General features: G+C 42.5%; 1 protein-coding gene across 4 annotated transcripts in view; it reads right to left on the bottom strand.

Annotated features, from left to right (window-relative positions):
- The window catches only part of IGF1R (insulin like growth factor 1 receptor), a 172,812-nt gene that overhangs the window by 134,994 nt on the left and 11,816 nt on the right, over window positions 1–26,002 (bottom strand). For all 4 annotated transcript variants that reach the window (XM_032700642.1, XM_032700641.1, XM_032700640.1 and 1 more), the window contains exon 2: window positions 5,397–5,942. In XM_032700642.1, the coding sequence (XP_032556533.1) occupies window positions 5,397–5,942 (546 nt within the window). The remainder of the gene's footprint in view (window positions 1–5,396; window positions 5,943–26,002) is intronic.

Here is a 26,002-nt window from a genome sequence, read left to right as displayed (position 1 = left end):
GAGTAGGAAAGACACAAGGAATTTTCAAAACCCTTGAAGAACACTTCAAACTTTTCGTAATTCTTTATTCCAAAACATGGAGAAAACTTCTAATTTTTTTAAAGTATTTTTAGAAGTTTGTTAGTCGACGTTTTTTTTTTTCCAAGCGTGTAGCAAAGTGTCAGCAGTGGACCAAGTTTACTGCATCGTGTCTCAATACTGGAAAGTAAAACTCCCCAACTTAAAGACCTCTCAAAGCAAACAGTCCTCTACAAACCTTTATGCCAAAAGAAACCAGGAAGCCAAGGTGAGTACTCAACATTAGCACTTAGTTTCCAGTGACTAGTGCAGGCTGCAAGATTCAAGTCATCCTTCCCAGGTTATGGCATTTCACAACAGAACAAAGAAAAATGGCAAGTATACATTTGTTTAATTTTAGCCCTTTTCTCAGAATATAAACCACTGCTACAGTAATTAACTGCAGATTGGCCTAAACTGCTCTGTGGCCATTCCAGCTTACTAATTAAATATGCTCTCACAGCCATAATAAAAATTCTGGGAAACCTCTGGCTGGAGAGCAGACTTCTCAGGAGGGGAGCGAAAGTCAGCAAAAAACTTCATTCAGAAGGAAAACACTAACAAATTTTTTTTAACGTGCTCCAGATTTTTCTAACTCAGTGACACCAACTGTGCCTTTTACAATTATTTTTTTTTTGGTCTGTTTTTTCCTTTCAGATGATGTTTATTTGCTGGAGAGTTTGCATACCAACCAAACACAACCAACAAACAACCTGTCCATTTCAAAATACGGTCAGGTTTTTATGTTACTTATTTTTTTTAAACCAACAAAGGTAGGATTGGTGTTACATAGATCAGCTTCACATTACACCACATCTAATTTGTTTATGAAAGAGCAAAACTTAAAGTATGTTGTGATATACACAATATCTACTATATTTCAGGGTTTAAGGAAAAAAACAAATAGAAAGTTTAAAGGAAGCAGCAAACAGGGAAAAAAAAGCATGCGAATGTAATTTAAAGCAGTGTAAGAGTAATTTGATTCAGCATCTCTGGGTCCCAACTTCTTCCCCTCTCCTCATGTTCACGTATGTTCAGTATTTCTAAAGGACAGGGGAATACACTGAATACTCCTCAGAGAGGGGAAAACAAGAAAGAGAGCAGGGGAGGAAAAAAAAGTCCAGCACATGGTTTTCCCCACTACTCTGCTGAATGAACAGGGAGCAGATTCCCAGCTGGCACACACTGTGAGCGCTGCACAAGTCAATGGAGCCATGTCAACCGATACCACTCAACTGCATTATCCGCTGAGCTCCGTGTAAACAAACAGGAGCAGATCCCGAATATTTGTGAGAATACATCATGTTACTGTCTCCATATGTTTAAACATTTTAGTAGAAGGCACATATGGACCGCTCTTCCCACTCACTGTCATTCCCTCCCTCCCGCTCCTCACACACCGGATATCTTTTCGGGCCATTGTCAAACCAATTCAGAAAGGAATAGGGATACATTTTCATTAAAAACACTTTGTGCTCAGCTGCCATCTGCTTCTTTATCAGCCTCCAAATCCTCACATGCCTTTGCCATGGTCCTCAGTTTCACACACTGGGAAGCTGAAGTTTTCTCCTGTTGTTCTGGAAGCAGGGTCTACGTGAGCTATTGTTTCTTATGTCACATTCGTATGTTCTGAACCAAGCGCTCACAGCCCCAATCCATGTTCTCTCTACAAGGCCAATTTACACCTCCTTTTTTTTATGCCAGTGGCAAATCTAATCTTAAAGCTCCCTCGTGCATTTCAGATACTCACCATCATTGCTTTTACAGGAAGCATGGCTAATCCACCCCCTTTGGGGAATAGGGGAGCTATAATTTGCTCTCTCACAAGGGGAGGACCCAGACTGTGCCCCCCCGAACCAGATCCCTCATCTTTCTTTTCTCTGAGTATGAAAGGAAGCAATTCATCTAATACTTGACAGAGAGCATCTCCAACTTAATTATTTGTCCACTGTCCCCCAGTTCAGGTGAAGTTTAAAAGACACAACAAAAAAAAACCCCACCCGAACACCGTATATCACATATACAGCTAACTGCTGGGTTTGCTATTACTTTCCCAAATAAGGAGTTTACCCAGTTCATTTCTTATGGCCCCAGCAATCCCAGAAGTGTTTTAGGAAGCGTTAGCTGGACTTGCTTGAAAAAGAGCACAAGGGTTATGGTGGACAAGGGATCTTGAACTTCCAGGCAGGCTTTCAAGGGTATAATTTACAGTTGCTGTCTGCAGGCTTGGAAAGGCCTAAGTGACCAAGGGAACAGACCTCAAAACTTAGTCATCAGCAATAGGAATATAGAAAACAACCCAAGTTTTCTTTACAGCAGACCACTGGACAGGCAAAGCGAATGTGTCATCAGACACAGTTTTTCTGGTTCTCACACCAATCCCTGAGCAAGGTGCAGGCAGCTTCCAGAAGCCTTTCCAGCAGCCACAACTGCCAGAAAAAAAGAAAAACACAGAAGGCCATAATCTTATTTGTCTGTCTGGACGCTCAGTTTTTGTCTTTTCTGTCTCCACCTGTGCCCCAAAGCACAACTCCTGCTGCAAACAAGCAACTTCAGTCCTCTCCTTTTATCTTGAAGGGTTCTTCTACGTGGACCTGCAGCTCCAAGGAGGTACAGCTGGTATTTGATACACCAAAACAAAAGTAGGTGCAAGTCAGAGAGATGAGAGCGTGCCAAGCCCAACACAACGTGCTGCAGCTCCAAAGAGAGCAAACTAGTATTGTTGCTGCCTTGGGGCACTCCAAGGTAAAGGAATGTACACTACACAGAAACCAGGGCAACCAAACTGGCAGCAAAGCTGCTGACGCTTTATGCTCAACCTTAAATATAAAAAACAAATTGAAGTTACAGTTGCTTTGTGGCTCCCTCTTCTATACAAATGTCCATGGATTATTTTAAGTCAAACACAGCATATCCTTCCCTCCCTTCTCCCTCCACATTGTTCCTGCACAAGTTATATTGAAGGAAGCAGAAGCTTCTTCCTTCGTTTGTGAGCGAGAAAAAGAAGGAAAAAAACAACTTCCACTCAACGGCAAAATTAAACAGAAGCCAGGCTACTTAAAGTACCGAGTGTTCCCACACAGCATTTACCCACCAACTTCAGATCTTTCAGCGTAAAAACCTAAACAAGGACAAGAGAGATTTAATACACACTCCTCCACAGAGCCAGAGCAAAGGAAAATAAAAAGGCATGGAGGAACCCTGAGTGACAGACAACATTTTCAGCTTAACATGACTGTGACGCACAAGGAGAATGTCAGGGTTAAATTAGATACTACACTAGAAAAATATTCCCTGGAAAATAACAGAGGTGTCATATCTCTACTGGTAGGAAAATGCAGACTGAAACACTCAGGAAGTGACAAGTCCTTGCTTCTATTCTTTTTCACGTCTGGGGTGATTTTGTACTGCAAGAGTCCTCTCCAGATCAGGAGTTCAGTGCCAAAGCACCCAAGCAATCTAACAGGAGAGACAAAAAGCTTCCTTTGGAGCAACTGCACATTTATACCTCCCTTCTTTTCCTTCAGAACAGGAGTACTTTGGGGTTGTTTTCTTTTTTAGATGAATGGCCAGCAAATTTAAAGTCCTCATCCTCCAAGTCAGTGGCTTATCACAACAAACAAATTAAAACAGGTCCAAATTTTCTCCCTCCTTTTATTGATTAGAACTTAATAATTTCTTTATACCCTCTGCACCTTAAGATACTCTAAACCTGATGGTTTTTCCACAGTGTAATGCTCATAACAAGCCTTTCAAGGCTCGTTTCCAATACTTGCTTTCTTCTTCACAATCTCCCACGAAAGGAGATGAAAGCATATAGGGGGAAAAAAAAAAAATGTTATCTACACCCGTGCCTTCAAAGTCTTGCTATCACAGTCTAACTGTGACCTCATTTTATTTAAACAGATTTCTTCTCATGTGCATTTGGGATCCAAATTATTTTAACATTCCCCTAGAAGCCAAAAGGGGTTTTTTGCACATTACTTCTGTCTACTCCAAACAGCCAGAGCACACAACAGAAAGCAAGTTAAGTCCTTATATCTCATTAAATACGCTCTGGTTACATCCATTCAAACCACTGAAGGCACCGAGGTTGCACAGGAATCACCTTGGTCACCCTCTGTAGACAACAGTTAAGTCTGTTAATGAAGACATAAATTTGGCCTGAGGAAGCCTAACGTTTCACAACAACACTCCCCTCACCCTGGACAAAGCACAAAGTCTCCCAGTAACAGGCTGAGGGGGTTTTCTTGCCTTTGTTTAAAAAACTAACTTTATTTCCTGTAAGTATTGATAAAAGCACATACTCCAAATGCCTTTTTCCAGAGGTATTTTTGGCATGTGTTGACTGAAACTGCCCTACAAGCTGCTTTAATTGCAGTTCTAATTGAACATGAGGAGGGCTTCACAAGCAACTGATGAGCCACTTTAGAAAAATCAACAACCCCAAATGAAGGTAACCTGAATTATACTGGTCCTGTTTTCTCTCACCCTGTGGTGTTTCCTGTCACTATGGCAGCTTTGGTCAAGATGCCATGTGGAATTTAGGCACAGTGACGACTGCCTGTAATTAAGCCCTACTGCTACTGCAGGGCTCAGCTTTCCTAAAGTTCCAGGATGAACTCAAAAAGCCTGCCATGGAATCGTGTTATCTGAGTAAACTATGTGCTTGTTTACTCTATTTTTAAAAAGCGAGAAGAGATCAGGTTTTGTTTTTGCTAATACTGTGCTATCAGAAAGACAAGTACAAAACAGGCAGGGATGATTTTGTCAGGAGCCACGATGTCCACTGACTCTTTGCAGACTGTACTCCACAAACTGATGCCAGTAAACAAGTTCTTATGTAAAGAATTTACCGTTACAGGGATTTCAGAGGGTGCATCCAAGGGAAGCAAAGAACAGTCAAAGTCCAGTCAACAGCTCCATTACAGCAATGGCTCTGGCACGCACAGAATGTCCCTCTAGCAAGGAGGTGATGGCACTCGATGGCCACCTCCTGCCAAAGTCCTCAAGGGAGCTAAAACTGGCTCCAGCTTTGCTATAATGGCTTTAGTTCTATACTTACACTTTTCATCTTTTCCACGGGGAATTAATTCAGGGAGTTTGTTGGGTTTGGGGTTTACAGTGGTTGATTTGTTTTGTTTTGCTTTTTAAACCAAGTTAGATGAGCCTTTACTGGTTGGGGAGGAATCTATTTGTGTGGTAAGTGGGTAACTCACGTTAACTATACACAACTAGAGCAAAAGCTTCAGTTGCTAAAGAGCTTAAAATAAACCCACAAAATTAAACCTTCACTTCAAGGAGAGGTAACAAAAACACAGTAGCTACTGAGATCTTACTTTTCTGGCAGTGGTTGGTGGTCCAGCAGCGGTAGTTGTACTCATTGTTAATGGATGTCTTCTCGCACAGCGGCTTCTCTTCCATCGTTCCCGGGCACAAGTCCCCACATTCCTTTGGAGGTTTATTCCCAACGATGTAGTTATTGGACACCGCATCTAGGATGAGAGACCAGTCCACCGTGGAGAGGTAACACAGGTCCGAGTTCTTCTCGATGCGAATGGCGCCGCGGGTGATGTTCCTCAGGTTGTGGAGCCCGATCTCTTTGAGATTTGTCATTTCAAAGATCACCAAGGCATAGTTGTAGAAGAGGTTCCTGCCCCGGATGACGGTGAGGTTGGGGAAGAGATCACTGAGGCTTTCCAGGCCCGCCACGCGGAACAGCAGCAGGTAGTCCGTGATGACGGTGAGCTTTGGGAAGCGGAAGTTGCGGTAATCCTCTGCCTTGGAGATGAGCAGGATCTGCAGGAACCCCTCGATCACCGTACAGTTCTCCAGGCGCTTGAGCTCGTGGATATCATTGCGAATGTCGACGTTTGGCCCGCAAACTGGGAAGGTAAGAGGAGAAAGAAAAGTTGGTAAATAAGGCATTTCCAAGCTTTTTTGAAACTGGAACACAAGCGGGATGTTCCGGTGGCCAGAAAATTTTTAACTTCTTAATGAGGTTGCAGTGCTAAAATAGAAACCGAGTGCTTGATTTACACCTGCACCTAACCTATCATGGTCTTAAGTTGTGCCAGGGGAGGTTTAGGTTAGATACTAGAAAGAATTTCTTTACAGAGAGGGTAATCAGACACTGGAATGGGCTGCCCAGGGAAATAGTGGATTCTCCGTCCCTGGAGGTTTTTAAGATGAGACCAGATGTGGCACTTAGCGCCATGGTCTAGCAACTGTGGTGGCAGTGGATCAAGGGTTGGACTTGATGATCTCGGAGGTCCCTTCTAACCCAGCTGATTCTATGATTCTGTGATCACCACAAGCACTGCCAGGAGCAGCACAGGGACTGCAGCTCCCTCTGTGTTCCACAGCACACAGAGAAATGCTGCTTTATTGCTGCTGTTGACAAGAGCTGCACTGAGGAACACAAAGACAAACCAAATGCATCTGCACACTCTGCTCCAAAGCAGATCATGGCTCGTGAGACCTGAGCAGGGCTGCAGCCACACCACTGCAAACAGAACAAGTAATACAGAAAGTGGTTCACTGGTCATTACACTGCTAATTTACTCCCCACCCCCCTTAAGACATAAAGGGGACACTTCCCAGAAAGTTACAACTTAAGCCTCAAATCACTCTTTCTTCCTAGGGTCACGAGCCAAGCGAGCCCTAATTCTTGGAATACTAGTCCTGCTACAATACTAACTCCATGGAAAGCTGGTCAGCACTTCCTGCACTGGGACTGGGAAGAAAACAAAGTGCTTGGACTTGTAGCAATGCACTGAATTCCTGTTTGCATGTTCCCGTAAAGCAAGTTTCACTAATTTTGGCACCAACATATAAAAAGGCTTCTTGAGTTCTAAGAAACACAGGATAAATTTGTTTACAAGAACACACAGCATCACAGTGAGGAATTTCCCCTTGAAAACAGCGGACTGAACTCAGTGAACTCTCAAGAAAACAATGGCCAAAAGGATTTATTCCCTAATAAATCTATATATTAGGTCTTTCCGCATTAGACACATATCACAATAACAATGTTAGAGGGGCTGGAAGAAGTGTGTACTAATAATGTAATAATTAGACACATAAACTGCACTTTGATGTAAAACAAAGAACTACAGAGTGTAGAGAGCTGTTGTTCTTCAAAACCCTCAGAGCCGGCCTTCTATGGAAAACATGGATAAAAAGACTCCCCATAATAGATACTAAGTTGCTTGTAAGCAAACAAAGCAAAAAGCCAATTTATTTAAGCAACCCAAAACTCAAATAAACCCGAAGCAATTCAATTTTGTGGAAAGGTTCTCTTTTAATGCACGCTAGGCTTAATTATTTTAACAACATCTTTTCCTCAGACAAGGAAAAGGTCTAAACAAGCACTGGAGCCAAAAAACTTAAATTCTAACCCAGACAAATTGTCCAGAGATTCAGAAATTGCGCTCACAATAGAAAGCAGCCCTTCCATCCCACAACACTTATCTAAGGCTAATAACTTAAGCTAACAAAGGATCCAGAACATGAGCAAGCTAAAACCACAGCAACTCTAATACCCAACAAGGACTTAAAGACTTCTAAGTCTTTAAAAGACTAAAGGACTTTCTGGTTAGTGGGACAACATAAAAAAAATAAAATAGGGCGAGATCTTTGTTAGGAAACAGATGTTTCTACACAAACTATTACCTAATCTTCCTTCTGTAAAGATTCAAGCTGAAAGCAGAGGCTATTAAATGTGACTTGCTGCACTGAAGCAACTATTTTCAAGAAAGTTCATTCCCCAGACCTTTAAAAAGAAAGAATAAACAACAAAACTAACGTATCAACAGTAACACTTGGTCATCGTGTCCAATGAGACAGGAAATCCCCATTTGAGCACATACTGATTGCCAAAAAATCGCATGCTACTGCCTGGAATATGGGGGTCAAGGCTTGAACAACTTCAGGAAAGCACTTAAAGGAGTGACTGGGTTGGTATTACCCAGCTCTAGAAGCCAGATGGAAGAGGGGGAGCTTAAAGAGCTCCAAGACAGTAGATCTGGTAAGAGATGCACTGGTTAGTGCAGAAGTGATGCCTCTCTCTCCTGAATCTGTAGGAAAGGCAATCTCATCCCAGATTTAATTCCTTCAATGAGCTGGTCCCCACATCTTGCTTCCAACTTCTGAAATTGTCTTCCAAAGCCACCATCCCTCCACCCACCCCCAGGGACAGAGCCCTCAGCCCAAAGCACAGCCCAGCAAGGACACAGCCGTGTTGACACTCCCACATTGGGCTCCTCTTGTTTTAAAAAGGCAAGCTGGAACACACAGAGTTTTTCCCATTAAGCCATTTTGGTTTCTGTCTCTACCTGCTGGCAGGACAAGGTGAACGTCACAGCTCCTGCCGCAGCAAAGCAAAAGGAGAGAAATTTATTTTCCTGCCATAAAAGTTTAGAAAGCCTAACTGCTCCAAGCCTTTTATTTTGTTAAAGAAATAAAATTTGCACTTGTGCTGACATTTTGCAGGCAAGGTTCCAGAGTGATGGGTTTAAAAACAGCTGAGTTACAATACCCTAAAGAACAATTTGTAAGAGAAATGGCAGCAACGTTAACTAAAGCATTATATATCTGTTCATGTCTCTGTTTGAGGCTGGGCTTTCAAAGTCATACTGCTTTTAGCTTTATGATTGTTTCAGCTTGAAAGTTACTTGAGATACTTAATGCTTTTTATAAATTAGGGAAATTTCTAGAGCTTTATGGCAAAAGTTTGCACTCGCTTGCCTCAGTTATGAAACCTCATCCCCTTAATATGGAGAAGGATGAAGTCCAGTGGGGTCCAACACTGGGAACTGACCACAGATGAGCAGCTGCTGATGTTTTGATTTAAGAACTTATTAGTTCATTAGTTCATGAAGTGAGTTATGTTTTGCAGAACTCCACGTATATAATGAGAACTGCAGAGACCCAAACGTGAAACAGCACAAGCATCTTGGTCCATCCCGACATTTGGGAAACACAGTTCCCATTAAAGCTTTTTTTTTTTTTTTTTTTTTTTTTTAAGAAATGGCTTTTAAGTTCACATTGTTCACCAGAGTTAATTATACCACAATACATCATCTTTTTCTCACGTTTTTCTCGCTGTCCTGAAAAGGATTATATGAAAAACAAATTAATCAGAGCTCAAAGTCAACTCCAATTTCCATCTGGCTGTGCTGTGTTTTCTTTGGATCCCATTTTAGAGAAAGCCTATATGGACATACAATATAAACTGGTCTGTCAGACACAATGAAGTGCACTGAAAATGCTCTTTAGAGCATTTATACTCCATTTAACAGTTTTGGATATCCCAGCTTAGAGAACTTTTTTAATATGACTGGGATAACTGGCCTTTGCTTCGTGTTCAGTTCAGAACTGGAAATTAACTATGATGTATTTATTTTGCTCACTAACAGAAAATAAAAATGCAACAGCTGTTTATTACCCTGCCCCACTAGTTCTGGGCAGATTATAAACACCCAGGATAATTACCAATAGTCAGATTCATGCTGTTTTCATTCAGCTGCTTACAGATTTCCAAGCCTTTCCTTAAACTGCCTATCATTTATCAGACTTATTCGAAACTAAGCACCTAATTCTGAGTCAGAAATTGGTTCTTTAAAGACAAAAATATTTATTTGTTAAAAAGATCACTCCCCAGTACAGTAAAATACTGAAGAGAAGCAGGGCGGGCACTCTTTACCCAGATGAACACAAATGACTCCCTGGAAGTAGCTTTTTAGTGCAGAAGTCCTGAGCTTCACCTGGTATCCAACAAGAAGCCCCCACTTCTGCTCCTTTTTTCAGGGAGCATCCCATGGGCAAGCTGTAGGGCATGGAAACTTCCAAAGGTAATAGAAATAACCCACTCCACACCACAGTCTTCCAGAGGACCTGCAGCCCATTCCTGGCCAGAGGACGGATCCAAGCCTGGTCACACAACTGAGATGGGGTCAATGAACTACCAGGAAAAATGATTGCACATAACAGGTTCATATGATGAGAGTAATTCCTGGTCCTTGACCTGGCAGAACCTCCTGGCAGGTCCCTGTGGAAGTGGTGCTCCAGCTGGGACAGCAGGGAGCAGGACTGTGAGCACACAGCCACACACCCACCCTGCACACACACTGGGGACAGCCTGGGCCAGCTCCAACACACAGCTCGGAGTGCAGTGATCCAGTGGATTCCTCTCAACTTCAGCTGTGGTTTGCCAGTGTTTACTTGGATCATAAACCACTCTGACATGGAGAATGCACTGTCACCTGGATAAACACCTGCTATTTCATCACCACCTACTACCAAACAGTCATTTACTCCAGGCAGCAGCTCTTCACTCTTTACCTACATCCACTAGTTACTTCAGGTCACTAGAGACTCCTAAGAGGACTTGCCCGTTGCCCTTCAGTGTTTGGAAAGAACCCTTCTTTCTCCAAAATGTCCTGCTATGACACACAAAGCAGCAGAAAGCCTTCTGTCCAACACTCACCCTCTATCACAGCTTGTGCTTGCTACACCACCTCCCAGCTGCACCTAAATTCATCACAGCTAATTCACTATCAATACTAAGGTGTTACAGGGCAGCACTGACAGTTCACACATCCACTGTTTTTAATAAGGATTCATTTCCTACAAGAAGCTATTTCATCATGGTGCAGTCCTTGCTTCCAATTCTGTATTCATCCAAGTTACTTCATTTAGAACTTCTGAAGAAACACAACTGTTTATGTTTTTCTTTTTTTAAAAAAAATACACTCCTTGACATTTTAAGCCTTGCCTTTGACCCTCTACTTTTTTGGATAGCATTAAAAGGCTGTACTACACTGCACAATACCCTCTCAACCAGCCAGAAGTTAAAGGTGGAGCAACCGCCACTATCTGGGCTTTCTCAACACCAGGCTCAGACAAAGCAGCACCAAGGCAGCTCTGAGTCACCAGCCAATCCAGCACATCCCTTTTGCAAGCCTGAGGCCTTTTCAACATCAGTCTGGGTCAGGCTTTCCCTGGCAACAGAGACTGTTCAGCCTGAGCAGCCTTCACATCTCTGAAAGAGAATCAGGACAGACAACCTGCCACGACCATCTCACCAGCAACCGCGACATCAACTCCCGCTCACCTTTCTCCTGGTTTGTAAACCCACAGCATGCTCTGATTTCCCTCTGTTTCCCCTTTTCTGATTTCCCTTCTGTGAAAATTGTTTCCTTTACTTCACAGTAGAGATGCAAAGTTTGTCTTAAACAGGGAGCTTGGATACCTTCAGCATTTCCATTTTAAAAAGGGTATCCCCTTACACTGGTTGCTGAAAAGGTGCAAAAATTGTTCTAATTCCATATTGTTTTCCTGCCCAGGGGCTCTAACACCCATTCTGAGGATGAAGGCTGTGATCCACAAAGTTCAAAAGGGTTCTTTTTTAAAGGAGGCCATGAGGTTGCTTAACTTCTCCTATACCCTGAAATTCTGCACAGTGGTAACAAGCACAGTATGTTACCAGCAGTGCTGGATGATTTCCTACACAAAGACGGAACTACAAGGCTTAATACAAAAAAACAATTGTGGCTGGTTCTACTCTTAGAGAGTGGCTTGCTCACACCACCACAGCTCAGTTGGCCAATAATGGCTTTTCTGAGCACACTCCACTCCAAGGAGAGCTCAGCTTCCCCAGACAGCTACTGCTGCTCCCTGGGCAGCAAAGAGCTGATGTTCCTGAACACCGGAACGCTGCACTCTCCCAAACTCCTCTAATGAAAGAGGCTTGACCACATCACCCCTCAGCAATGTCAGCTCAGAGCTGTGGGTCTTTCTGGGAGATCAGCACAGTGTTGTTATTTATTCCCAACAGAGCCACTTCCTTTTCATCATGTGTTTTTTAGTTTTAATCTATGGCAGGTCCTTACAAAGAAAGGGTCCAAAGCAGCTACTGAATGTGGCTGCAGTCCAGCTGCCCTCATCCCACATTCCCAGCAGGCAGCATCCTTTTTCAGCCAATAATCTCCACAGCTCCCATCCCTCTCTCATAACAACAAAGAACATGTTTATGGCATAGGGTGGATTTAGATCTGCATAACTTACCATGGCCTGCATATTGACATGTTTACTACCTACTGGAGCAACTCCACAGAGGGCTTGTCTGGCACATTGCAAAAAACCCAAAGGCTCCAAAAAAATTCCTTCAAGACACTTGAAAGTTAAAGACCAAGTCCAGCCGATGACAGCATCCTCATCCCCACATTACATAAAAAAACTGGTTTGAATCAGGTTAGAAAAAAGGAACTAAACTTACAATAGGAACCTCTTTCCTCCATGAACTGCTCAGAAGAGAAGGACATATCATTGGAAGCAGAGAGGGAATAGCCTGAAAATGTGATACCCATGCAGAATTTAAACAGGGAAAAGTATAACTTGACCTTAATTTCTCTCTTCATTCTTATTCCCAAGTATTATGCTCGTTTTAAGGACAACATCAGGGCTGTCACACAGCCCTGAAGAAAGATCATCTTTAAGTGTTATTCAGTCATTGTTTAACACAGAGGGACTGCAGCCCATGGCCTGGGCTTAAGCCTGGTTTGTTCCTGTAGTTCCACTCAATAACATGGAAGGCAAAGGTAGAAAGACTGACAAGGAACAGCTCAGCAACCACAATTTCCCTGCGAGCCCATGGAAAGTTTCAGCACAGTTACACCATTTGCAGACACAGGGAAAAAAAAATTACTACTGAAGTCTCAGGATTCTTTAATTGCATACTCTGCAAAGAAATTAAATGTGGAGTTCACAGAAATCAGTGGTTGGAGAGATTGCTTATGACACTTTACATTAACACAGGATTCCACCACCCACTGAGCTCTTGGTTTTGCCTCCGTAGTGACACTATGAATGAAATATATATTTTAGTGTCTTTAATGTACTTACACAACCTCCCACAAAATTTCTGTACTCTCTAAGCTCACCTATCCTGTATGTGTCACATCAATCACTAGATCTCTTCCCAGGGAAGCCGCTTCTGTGTTACCTCTTGGGATGTCAGAACCAGTAACAAGGAGGGAACTAAATCTACATCGCCATTCCAGCTGCCTCCCTCCCCACTGAACTGCTTCTCTTTGTTGAATATGCTACATAAACCACTTCACATTTACCAAGATTTTAGGAAGCTACATCTGTCGGGGGGGGGGAGGAGAGATAAAAGGCACCCCACTATCCAGGAAATGTCAATCATTTCAGATTTTGCCAAGCAAGTCCATAATTGAATTTCAACTCCTGTATTTCCAGCACCAGTAGGACGCTGCCATCTTAGGCTTTCCAAACATGAAAGGGAATACTCAAAACCAAACAAAAACCAACTGCTGCCATTTGAATATAAGTCCTGAGAATGTTCTTGATAACATATCTAAGGCCAAGGAAGAGGGCTTGGGGTTTTTTCCCATTTAATTACAAGTTAAGCCTTGGAGGACAAAGCCAGACCACTGTGATCTTCCGAACGCTCACGGGACTGGAGATTGCATTGCAATGTAGCTTGTAATTTCTGAGAAATATAGTCTATTATCATTCATTTACCTCATGTCACTCATCCCTCCTATCAACCTTTTACAGAATTATTTTTGCCCAGATCTGGAAGGAAAAAGTGCTGTCACAAACAGGCCAGTCAAATTTGGTGCAAATACTTTAAAAAGCAACTTCTCCACACACGTTCCCATTGTCTCCCACAGCCCTTGGAAAAACACACACATCCTACTTTAATTTTCTCTTTTCCCACTCTACTAACTATATACTCCAAATCCAAGGGCCACTATGTTACCAAGTTGACCAGAAGAAAACATTTGCAAAAATAACACAAAAAAGGGTTACAACCCACATCAAAACTCAAACTGTCTCTGCCTTATTGCTCTTGCAATTTTCAGCTGTCACTGGCTAAAGATATCTCTGGCATTGTTGCTTTCCATGAACTTCCTCCAACTTCCCCATAAGTTTACACAAATAAAATTTCAGAATAAATCACGTTTTTGTCCCTCATCTCGCTCGCTTTCTCCCTGCCAACATTTTACTTTGAATGTCAACAGGAACAGCAGCTTAGCAAAAATGGAGCCAACAAAATGAACTGAATCCCTTTAATAACACTGACTGATGCCTTCTCTACACAGCTCACCAGAGCAAGTGGGTCTGGATTTAGCCCAGCTCACATGAAAGCGCCCTCGTGACAAGTCACCCCCAAATGAATCCTCTCTGACCAAGACTGCACTGACCCACCACATCCCTCAGGGGTTCCTGGGAAGCCACATCCATTACCTCCTCCTGCTGAAATAGCACAACGTGAGTGGCTCTGTTGGCACGGATTCCTTACTGTCCTCGTGGGTACACAGGGAAAAACTGGAGCAGGGAGAACATCCAAGAGGCTGAGTCTTCATGGCCCCCCACGAACCCCCAGCTACCAAAGCAAATGGAAAAGAAGCACCCAACTTTTAACCCTGATCTGCAGTGCCCAGGTGAAGGGCAATGCCTGTGAGATTCTCTGCCAAAGAAGAAGAAAAGAAGACAAAGAGGCAACTAGAAAAATCAACCTCAGAGTAAAATCCTCCCCCATTAATGCCCGAGTGTGTCAAACACTGAAGGCCACTGTTTGAACCTTACGGCTGGAGCTGAACACTCAAACCCCTCCAAGGTGCTCTGACAGGGAAGGAAAAGCTGTTTGAAGCACCAGCTGAATGTAACTCCAGGATAATTCCATAAATTACACTGCAACACATCAAAGTACGGTCCAGTTCACAAGCTTGTGAGAAAATTATCTAAGCTAAACAACAAAAAAAACCACAGAAGAAAGCAGATAATGCCTAACACACTAAAGATGAGCTCCCTCCTCACAGGAGGACACACGGATTTCAAACCTGTGCACTTTCCTACCCTGCATTGTAACTTCCCTGACAGCACCACAAAATGAGACTGTGCCATTTACACAAAATACTTAAGACACAAGTGAGTAGGTGGCGTGTTAAGATCAATAACTATGGGAGTAAAACATTTTCTTTAATGGTGATAATGATGTTTAAACCCAATGGTAGCAGCTTCAGTCTAAAGTAAAAATGGTGGAAGACTGAAGTAACAAGCTGTTTTTAACACTGAATTTATGTTTCACAATCTGTGATGACAATAGAGTTTAACAAAAATTGTCTCTCCTGGGGACTGTTCTTCTCCACCTTTAAAAAAAAAAAATAGTCGTGTGCAGGATTTTATTTATTTGTTTTTAAAACAGATGTCTGCACATCCAAGTGACTCAGCAATTGGCTGACAGGAACCTATGGGATATACACTTAGGTAGCTGGGATAAGCAGCCAAATCCTTTCAGAATGAAAATTCATCATGTGGCTGGGCCCAGCAACTCACATTTAGGGACATTTTACTATCCTTAGCTGCCTGCTGGGTTGCCACCCTGCAGTAATCTAGGAAACCTGTCACTCTTTAAAGGTTTTTGGGATTACCTTTAATTATTATTTCCAAAAAATGGCTGGCCAATCAGGCCACATCATTTAGGCTTCATTAGAAGCAAATTGACAGAACAGTATCATCACATGCAATTGCAGCCACGATGGTGAGCAAAGGATTTAATAGCAAGTCACAGATCCACAAAAAAAATTAAAAATCTGATGCAATTACTCAACAATATGCAACACACAGCCCTACTGTGCTGTGCTAACCAGCTCTTAAGCAATGAAACACAGAAATCCCACATTCCCTGGCCTTCCACAGCAATGGTTCTGTTTTAACAAATTAAACTAAGACTTCCATCAGTCCTGTATTTCCACCCAAACAGAGATTTAACATAGTGTTAAAAAATTATTATCTGATTGCACAGAAGAAAAAGTCAGTGCTATCAAACTTTATTTAATAGAACACAGAGCCCTCCCTCCCTCCCTTCACACGGCAGCTACTCAGCTTAAAAATCACATAGGTCATGCTGCAACCTGCTTTCTCAAGGCAGTTAAAATATGACCAACGTGCAATCCCCAAAAAGGGCTTTAAAGGTATTAAATTACATATATGCAGGTGCTGTGGGGCTTTCCAGCCATGAGCTAACTGGATTGAAAAAAAAAGAACCTTCCTCTCCAAATACAAGGTAAAACACCTGGGTTAGTGCCAGAGCCAAGGTAAGGAGCAGTTCAGGTCTTATCAACCAAAAACAGTTGCACCAGAACACAATTTAAGGCAAATATAAACCAAAGTAGCTCTACCAGGAGGAGTTCTTAGGTGAGCTCACTTTTCTGGCCAATTGGATGCTTTAGACTCGCTTTTAGTGTCACAAACACAGCCCGGCCAAGGGAAGTGTCCTTTCTACCACAAGGGCAGCGTTCACACGGTATTTATTGTCTCAGAGACATCACAGCACAATAACTATGGAAAAAGGAAACAGAACAGCTCTGTGATACCAGTCTAGGTGAGTCTCTCCACAAACAAAGCACCCTTAATGCACACAGGTGAGAAGCTACCAGGTAAACAGGGTTCAGCATGGAAAACCAGAGCCCCCTTAGGCACAGCCAAGTCCCAGAGCCCCAGGAGTTTCATTTCTCTCAAGATAAAGGAAAGCTTCCAATCCTGAGTTTAGGATTTTCAGCCTGTCTACACAGATCTTCTGATCAGCAATTGTTTAACCCTCACTGTAAAACCGCAAAAATTTAAAAGAAATAAATAAAAAACCCTAATATACACCTTGTTAATAAAAAAGGGCCAACAGTGGTTTACTCCCAAACGCTTTCCCCACTTTTAAGTTCCAGGTGACATTTCAGCCCACAGTGTCCATTTTACATTCACATACTGCCTGAGACATTGGATTATAACCCTATACATGGTTTCTAGACGCTGCCCAGCAGCACTGTGCACGATGCTGCAATCCTGGTTAACAGAACAATCTGGGTACAGAACCAGCCAGGCTGTGCCGAGTTCCATTGCTTGGCAACTGCAATTACTGTCACAGCTTTATTAGAAGAGCACTGGAATGGCAGAGCAAGCAGGAGAGTTACTGCTCATCCTCTGGATGGTACTATTGGAGAGCCTGGGATGCAACAGGTTGCCCTGCTGCATTTCTACCAAATCCTGCCGTGGGAAAGCAGTGGGTCCAGCCGGGTGAGCCAAGCACAGCCACGGCACCTTTCACTCGGCAGCTCATCACCAGGGGTTACCTGTTCTGCTCCCCCTCTGAGCCAAAACTCGGGGGAAGAGTGCTGCAAGACTCTGGGGGTGAGGAGGATGCAACAAATTACAGGAGATGGGACTCAGGCAAACCAAAAAGTTTGGATGCTTGAAATACTCCCAATTTTGGGCACCTCCTTTTGCTGGGATCTGCAGCAGAATCAAGGCAAGACCAAGCTGGAGATCTCTGTCTTCATCACTGTTTTACCCTTTACCCCCCCCCCCCCCAGAGCTGGAGAACATCTACTTAAGCCGAATTTTGCCAGTTCCCTGGTTACTATTTCACTATTTGGTCATGAAGGAGATAATATAAGGAAGTAGAAGAAATTTGAGTCATAAAAGATTGTTGTTTTTCTCTCCTTGATGTTATCCAAGTGACAGTTTTGGTTTGTTTTTACAGTGGATATTTACAGAGAGATACGTACAAAATAAGATTTTAACTTGGAAAAACATCTTTCAAGTCACCTTTAAAGTTAACTTCTTGCATTCACTAGGAGAAAGCGGATTTAAACATGCTGTACTAAGTTTAACCTCACCTGATTCTTGAAAAGCACAATTTTTTGTAAGATCACTATCTTAAAAGACCTCATTCTCTCAAAAATCAATTTTCATCTGGGGCGGGGGAGACATGACACACAATATCTTTTCAGGCTCAGATTCTTGTGACTGCCATAGAACTTATCAACTGTTTGACCTGGTTGACTGAATTAAAATTAAAATATCCTCCCTGAAGGAACCGTGGAATGGGCAACTGCTGTTAAGAGGTGATTTAGTACTAGAACACCTGGAACCTCAGCCTTCTGGGCAAGTGTGTTTCTTCAGCAAAGTGCTCTGTGTTTCTTAACAAGCGTGTAGTACTTAATATTTAAATTATTATAGAAAATATATTTATAATTAACCTGTGATAAGAAATCTTTCCTTGGAGGACTTAGATTAAAAATTAAACAGTGACCTTTATCCATTGCAACAAATAGAAGGAGGAGTTATACAAAGGGAAGCAAGAGAAATCACATAAACTAATACATTCCTAGATACTTAAACCTGAATGACATATTCTGGAGCTTCATTGCATTCAGAAACTCTTTTATAACAATAGACACTTTGCAAGGCAGACAAAAAAATATTAGCTGATGTTCAACAGGTACCATCTCTCAAAAAGAAGGACCACCAGCAGGAATAACTCTGCCTGTCCCCTCACGAGGAGGAAACTCGTACAGGCAGGAATTGTTCCCAACAATTTAGAATCCGGCTACAGGACTGCACCAAAACCAACCTCTCTCTGGACCCAGACTACTTTACATTCAACAAAGCCTTGGTGAGACTGTTTCCTTCGGACACAAGGAAGGTTTCACCAAGCTCTGCAATCCCAGAACTAATTATAGCACCCCACATCCTTCCCCACCACCACCACTTGTTTTACAGTAAAACCAGCTGCCAATCTGGAAGTTAAAGGAAGAATCTCATTTTCCCTGTGCCACTGCAGCCACCCCAAAAAAAAAAAAAAAAAAAAAAAAAAGGAGTTGTTCTGCCTGTAGTTATGATTTGCCTGCCCAAACAACATCAAGTCACCCCAGCCAAACATCTGCTGCCAACACAAAGTGCACTGAGGGGTACAACTGCAGCGGGCAGCGGTGCCACCCGCGCGCCTGGACACAGCCACAGTGTGCAGCTTAAACTGGCTCTGAGAGAGAAAAGTACAAATTAACAGAGGCACAGATAAAAAGGATCTGGATGGGAGGACAAAAAAACCCCCTCTTTTCCTACTGCCAGCTTGAAGGCAGAGTCCTGTGGGGAGCAGAGCTGATGGACAGCCCCCGGCCTCGCCTCACCCACCCGCCAGCTCCGCCGGCCCCGTGCTGTTGTGAAAGAAAACCACGGTATTTGTGCAAGGCTGGTTGGTTCCATGTTAAGAAAACACATCTGAGCCGACAGTGCTTTGCTTTACCACATGCCAGCTTCATTCAGCTTCACATTCAGAAACCAGGACTCAGTCTCCTTATTCCCTCCACAGTTAACCAGCAATTTAGGGCACGGAGAGAGTCCTGAACTCACGAAACGCCCCCAGATCTGTGAAGGGCACACACTGCCTGTGACTGAAAACTTCCCAGTCTGCTTGGAAAAGGTGAGGCCCCTGAATGGCAGGAATGACTGTGTTGGGTAACACCACTTAAAGATGTTTATCACGGAACAGATAAAAACAAAGAAATTCAAAAAAAAAGGCTGGGTAGCAATCTTTGTTTTGATGGGAAGACGTGCACACCCGTGCTGGGAGAGGTGAGAGACAGAAATGGGTCCTCATGGAGACCATGAATTTATTAAAATGTCACAACAAAAAGAGAGCAGCTCTGAACTAACAGATCCAGTCAGCTTAACCAACCCAAAGGATGACAGTTTATCAGAAAGGAAAGGCTGGTCAGAAGGAAGTAATGCAGCAGATACCCATCAAAGCACAAAAAGCAGGTCTGAGCACGGAGCCAGCAGCAAGACTGCACCAAAAACTTCCAAATGAAGTGGAAAACATCAGACTTGGCAATCCTGCTGCCAAGGAATTATTTACCACATGACGATCAATATTACAATACACACAGAGACAGGTATTTTTATCTCAACCTCTATTTGACCCAGTGGGAGCTACAGACACTTTCTCACACTAATTCACATACTTCAAGGAGAGTCAAGATGGGGAATAAAAAAAAAAAAAGAAAAAAAAAAAAGAGTTGGAAGCATTTCAGGTCCTGTCTCCTTTCAGCCCATTTTCACTGAATCAGACCAAAACTGTCTGAGAGAACAGTTCAGAACTGATTTGTGCTACTTGAGCAGCTGGTCAGTAAAGCAAAATACTCAAGAATCACAGGAAGAGGTGGTTGTTCTATCAGTCCTTTCAAGTCATTCCCCTTCCTTCACTGCATCAAAAGCAAAAAGCATCTCTTAAAAATTCCTCTGAAAAACCTGGACAAGTGCCTAAACTTCCAAGATCTATTCTCTATAGCCTTGGGCAAGAGTGATGGGAAATAAACTTTTCTACTCAATGGCTGCTTTTTAAGTTTAAAAAAAAACAAACGAAAAAAAGGGCCATCAGTACTAGTCCTATTAAATATTTGGAAACTGCAGCTCAGGAAACAGGGAAGAAGGAGAAGGCAATGATGGGAGGAAGGAGAGGTCTGATTTTCAGACAATCAACTTGAAAAATCCTTACTTCAGTGAACTGGCAAATAAGCAATTTCAGATGTGTTAGACATCTTGAGTTACCTTCTGAAACACAACCCAGCTAAAGGGAAAAGGGTTAATTATATCCCTTATGCTCCAGAGTATTTCAGCAGGCTACGTATTATGTTCTTCTGAAGGGCAAGTTGTTCTTTTATTTATTGTTTAAAGCACAAACATAAACACAAAGTGTCCAACCCTAAGGTGGTGATTACCACTTTCACTAAAACAGAAACGCAGGGCTGCAGGCTTTCTCTGCTACAAAGCTTTTAAACCCATTCTGTTTCCCTGACATTTTTCCCCCCACCTCACTCTTCCCCGATAGAGATCACAAAAACAAGGAAGACATTTGACATACAGGACAACGTTCTGCTGATTAAGAGAAAACAAGAGCACACTGCTCTTGAGAGGATACAAAGCACCACTTCCTAATGTGTCTGACTCCATCAGCACAGCAGGCGTCTTGTCGTTTCAGAGGGAAACTGGTCATATTGATTTTTCCAAAGCACAAGTATTATAAAAATATTACACATTTAACTGTGTTTAACAAAGTGCACTTGTAGTGGGGCATATCAACAGAGATCCTACAAGACGAGATATAAGGTATCAAGGTGTGGCTTTAAGCACTTGAAGATTCTCCGCGAGCGACAGCGCTGAGAACTGCCAAGATCCCTCCTCATAAACCTCAGCACGACTGAGACGTGTCTTTCACGTCTTTCAAGTGTGGCAGCTCTCGCTCCTGAATTCACAACAGCCTGAACAAACACCATACTTTGCTGAAAACCAGTGTCCTTTCCACGCCTCACCAAATTTCAACCGTGCAACTCGGGGCTCCGTGTTTGCTCAACTTTTTCTAGAGGAAAGTTCTTTGCACCCTCTCAGAGCAGTTCACCCCTCTAGTTGTTTCCCTTGCAAAAGCCAGAGCAACTGAATCAGCTCTTCTGACTGCAAACCACACACCCTGCCTGTCAGGAAGCCTGCAAGAATTTTTTTTTTTTCCCCTCTTTTGTTTACAAATTTGAAAACCGAGCTGTTCTCAGACCACCTCTTTTTCCCCCTTCCCATCCTAAATAAGGCAACATTGGGAAAAGCCTGTACATGCTTTCCAAGGAATAAGCATATTTCTCCTTCTCTTCGTTCTTTGTTTTAACACAGCATATCAGACTGTACATCCACGACAAGTTTCAATGGTTCAAAGACCATCTGACCAGTTGTTATTTTGCCTTTCAAAATAGCCCCTCCAAAAAATTCCTTAAAAATCAGGATTTTGTGAGGGATGCAATAAACAGAGGAGAAGGGACAGCCTTACCTCCCACCTCCTCCTATTCCTCCGGGGATCTAAAGTTATCTCTTCCTAAAGTGATATTTCGAGGCTTCTTTATAGCTTGTTTCCAATATAACTCAGAACAGTGAACATCCTCCCTTTCGTTCCTTCTAACAAATCCCTTTTCAGCAGAATTTACTCTCACATATGCAACGTGGGCAGAGTCTAGTAATGCAACTTAATAGTTCCTAACAAAAAAAAAAAAAGGTTTTGCTAACAATAAGTCCTAGGAAACAAAGAAAGAAAGAAATTTTAAATCTTACCTGCACATGTTACCACAGTGTTTCTAATTAGTATCTGTCAAAAGAGCGTTTTCATCACAAGAAAAGAACAAAGCTGCAGAATGACAAAGATAATTTGTCATTCATCAAAAGGTAATTGCAAACAACAACAGGTAGGGGAAATTTTCTGCATCATGTCCCTCCATCCCACCCTCTGCCAGTGTGCTGCAGTCAGCTGCAAAGGAACAGGACACTGCCACACCACCCAGGGCCTGGGAGCAAAGGGATTTCAGGGGAGGATGTTCTGAGCTCAGCAACACAAACACAGGTCAGTCAGACAGAACTCCAGGACTGAGGAGACCAATGAAAAGTTTAATCTTAAGCTTCTATCATTAGCCACTTAAGACACCTCTTCCCCCCACCTTGCTGGGGAGCGTATTTTAGTGTCTGGATTATCATTGCTGGGAGGTAACTCGGCTCAGACCGGGCACACACCTGTTCTCACCGCAAACATCTCCGGGCTGACACCCAGGGCAGCCTGCAGTGACTTCAGACACAGTCACTTCCACATTCCACCCCCAAACTCCCCTCCAAGAAGTGATCAGTCACTCTCGGCTTTCACACTTCAGTAATTTTGGAATCAACAGGAAATGGAGATCAATTGTGATTCTCCCAACTCAATAATGACTCATCATTCAACTCCCTGTAGCCTTCAAATTCATCTGTGAAGAGACACGATAGCGAGGCCAAAGTAAAAATAGCAAATCTGGCTTGCACACAATTAACACTCCCTCCTCCATCAGATTTGCCACATTTTCAGGACATTTTCAGGATTGCGACATTTTCAGGATTGCAACATAATGACCATCCTGCTCATCCCCCTGTCAGCTTCCAAACTCACTCACAATTTGGCTTTCTCAGCTTAACCAGGAAGAAGAATCAAGAAAATTTATATATATATATATGTTATATAAACCCACTGTACCCCACTCTGTAACATCCATCATTCAATTTGAACGTGTCTAAATAAGAGTTAACTCTGCCTACCAGTGCCCTCAGCTAATGACAATGGATCTCCTGCCCTTTATATTATGAAAATACTCTCAAATCATTAATTTCTTTCTGCTTACACAACCTCCAAGCCAAAAAAAAACAAAACACATTTGCATGAAATTAAAAGTCAATAAAAAACAATTATTTCATTTACAAAAATAGAAAATCATTTTATATAAACCACTTAAATGCATTCTTCTAAAAATAAACTTAATTACAAATCTAACATGAAATTGTAACAGCATATATTAGGGCAAATGCCTACTGTAATTTAAATAAAATAAAAATAGTAAGCATATAATTTACACCAAAAAAAGTTGGAACTGGTGAATTTGCTGTTCAGTGCTCTCCTGGAGCCACCCTTTGATGAAATGCTCAGAGAGCTTTTACATTCAACAGCTACTTCTGCAAGTGCCTCATTTCAGTTTACTCAAATGGTTCAGTTCAACAAGCACTTAATCCCAAATTATAAAGGACTCCTGCATGGAAACCTGTGAAACAGTCAGTGGGCATGATCTATTAGCTCTGAACTTTTGAGAAACAATGACAAACTATTTTTTCTGTTGATGGTTTGGGGTTTTTTTTACATCATGCCCGTCCTCCACACTTGGAGTTTTAATTAAGTCTCAAAACTCAGCTCTTCTGCATTCCAACTGAAACTCCATTTCCCATCCAAATTAAAAAAAAAAAAAAAAACACAAATGAGAAGTAATCTACCAGAAAATAAATCATTTGCCATTTTGTCACTTAAAAATGTGAAAATTAAGGATCTGAGCAAATACATCCAAGGCATCTAATTATTTACATGAATTTGTAAAAAGGTCTGTACTTTCAGAAAAGGCTGTTTGTGAATCATTGTTCTAACAGCTGTCAATCAATTAAGAAAAAAATCCAACTAAAAAACATGCAAAATGAGATTAAAACTGTGTCTTTAGAGCAAAGCTCTTCCTGTTTGCTGTTTTAAGTCACTATGGAAATCATTCACTCCATCTCAATAAAAGAAAAAATAATTATATACTAGTAGAGTGTATATATATATACACAGTATATGAGGCCTTCATACTAAGGAAGAACTAAACTGTGAAGAGCAAATTGGACCAAAATTCCCAACATTTTCACCAGGTGGTTCCGAAGCCTCACCATCCATCCCCTCAGGCTCTCACAGCGCCCTTCCATGAGCAGTGTAACTAAATCAGGTGAGAAGAAAATGGAACTCTTCCACCCTCTGAACATCTGAGCAGTTGTGGTTGTGCACAGCACCTCACTGACCCACAGCCTCAAAGTGTGTGCTCCACATCCCGGGCACCAGGCTCGACAGCGGCAAAGCCAACCAAGACACCAAGGAGGACGAGACACCACTGGAAGGTGGAATATTGATGGAGAGGGAGAACAGAGGGGAACGTCCCCATCTGGGGTGGGCAGACATCTTAAATGGAGCCTCCACCCCCTTCTGCAAAAATCATTTAACATGATAATTATACCCCAGCCCCTCTCCCCACAAAACAGGATTCACCTCTTCTCAGGTCACCAAGTCTGGGAGAAGCCGCAGGGGCGTCAAACCCGACGCTGTGACAGGGACAGTCATCCTGAGGTCACAGCAGTATTTTGATACTGCAGTAAACAAGGCCCGCGGCCACACATCCAACAAGCAAGAAACACTGGATAGCTGCACACTTCCGTGAGCTGCTGCTCCTGAAGAAGGAAGAAAAGTCCTATGGAAGCATCCCAGCACATCCCGCAGGGAGGCCAAGCCGCGCTCAACCCAAGTGGACTTCTGTTCCACTCTAACTGCACGTGACACCAGGTGATGTTCTCAGTTGCCTGTGAAGATCTGGGTTTATTTTTAGTGTAATATACTATCTCCTTATCAGTCAGCTGATCCCAACACCCCCATCCTCATACTTGTGCTCAGAGTGGAGTCATCCAGCGCCTGGCAACGCGCGGCTTCCCAGGGAAAGTGCCGTCACCTGGATGACAGAGTCACACGAGCACCCCGAGCCACGTCAGTGTTGCAAACACCAAGCCTTGAACCACCCCCCAAAGGCAGCATTTTCTGTGTTCTACAAAGGGGGAGGGAGATACAGACACCCGGAGGAGGAATACCATTTCTTCCCAACCCTTCAATACTGGCAGCTCCTGAAGCACGAGATGTGATCACTCCCTATTTTAGCAAGCATGACTGCCAGTGCTGTTGCTCACACAAATTATCCAGTCCCTTTTTAAAATCCAGTTAGTGTTTAACTTCAGTCTTCTCTACCCAACTAGCAGATACAGAAAAGTGAATGCACTGGTAAAATCTTGACATGCTTTATTTGCTCTTCATTAAAAAAAAAAAAAAAAAAAAAAGACCCTTGCTCTGAATTTATAGTTCTCAAACCAGCATTTAAATCTGGAAAGAAAAACAAATGTGAACACAACTGTGCAGCATTAATCTGATTCCCACATTCCAACTCTCTCGCTCTCCAACACCGCAATAAGGTATTGCAGACAAACTTAAAAGTGAAGTCACTGATATCAACTACAAGAACACCAAGAAAATCCTCAGACAGCGTTGGCTTAGGCAGCAGAATGTGTAATTCTTGTCTTCACACTTTCACTTTCTTTCATGAAAAATACTGGAAATATCTTTTTGCCAGGTTAACCAACTCTGACTTCAATCTCGCTGACATTTCTTAAGTAGAGCTGAATAATTCCATTCATATGCAAATGGTACAATAAGCCCTGAGTAGCAGCACTTGCAGCTCCCTCACGAGATGAGCATTTACTCTGCCTTACCCTGCCCAAGTCTCATCTGCAGTGAGGTATCCAAAACGCTACAAGACCCAAAAGGTACAGCCCCAGTAATTTACAGAGGGCATGTTTTCAGCCTTGATGTTGGTGGGGTTTTTTTCTTTTACTTTGTGGGGTATTTTTAAATATTAAAGAGATGAAAGAATCAAGAACTGAGATTGCATCTGTTGCCATCACAATTTAA

The sequence above is a fragment of the Chiroxiphia lanceolata genome, chromosome 12 (genome assembly GCF_009829145.1).
Source record: "Chiroxiphia lanceolata isolate bChiLan1 chromosome 12, bChiLan1.pri, whole genome shotgun sequence".
In the NCBI taxonomy this organism is placed as follows: domain Eukaryota; kingdom Metazoa; phylum Chordata; class Aves; order Passeriformes; family Pipridae; genus Chiroxiphia; species Chiroxiphia lanceolata.
This window is presented reverse-complemented; position numbering and strand designations above follow the sequence as displayed.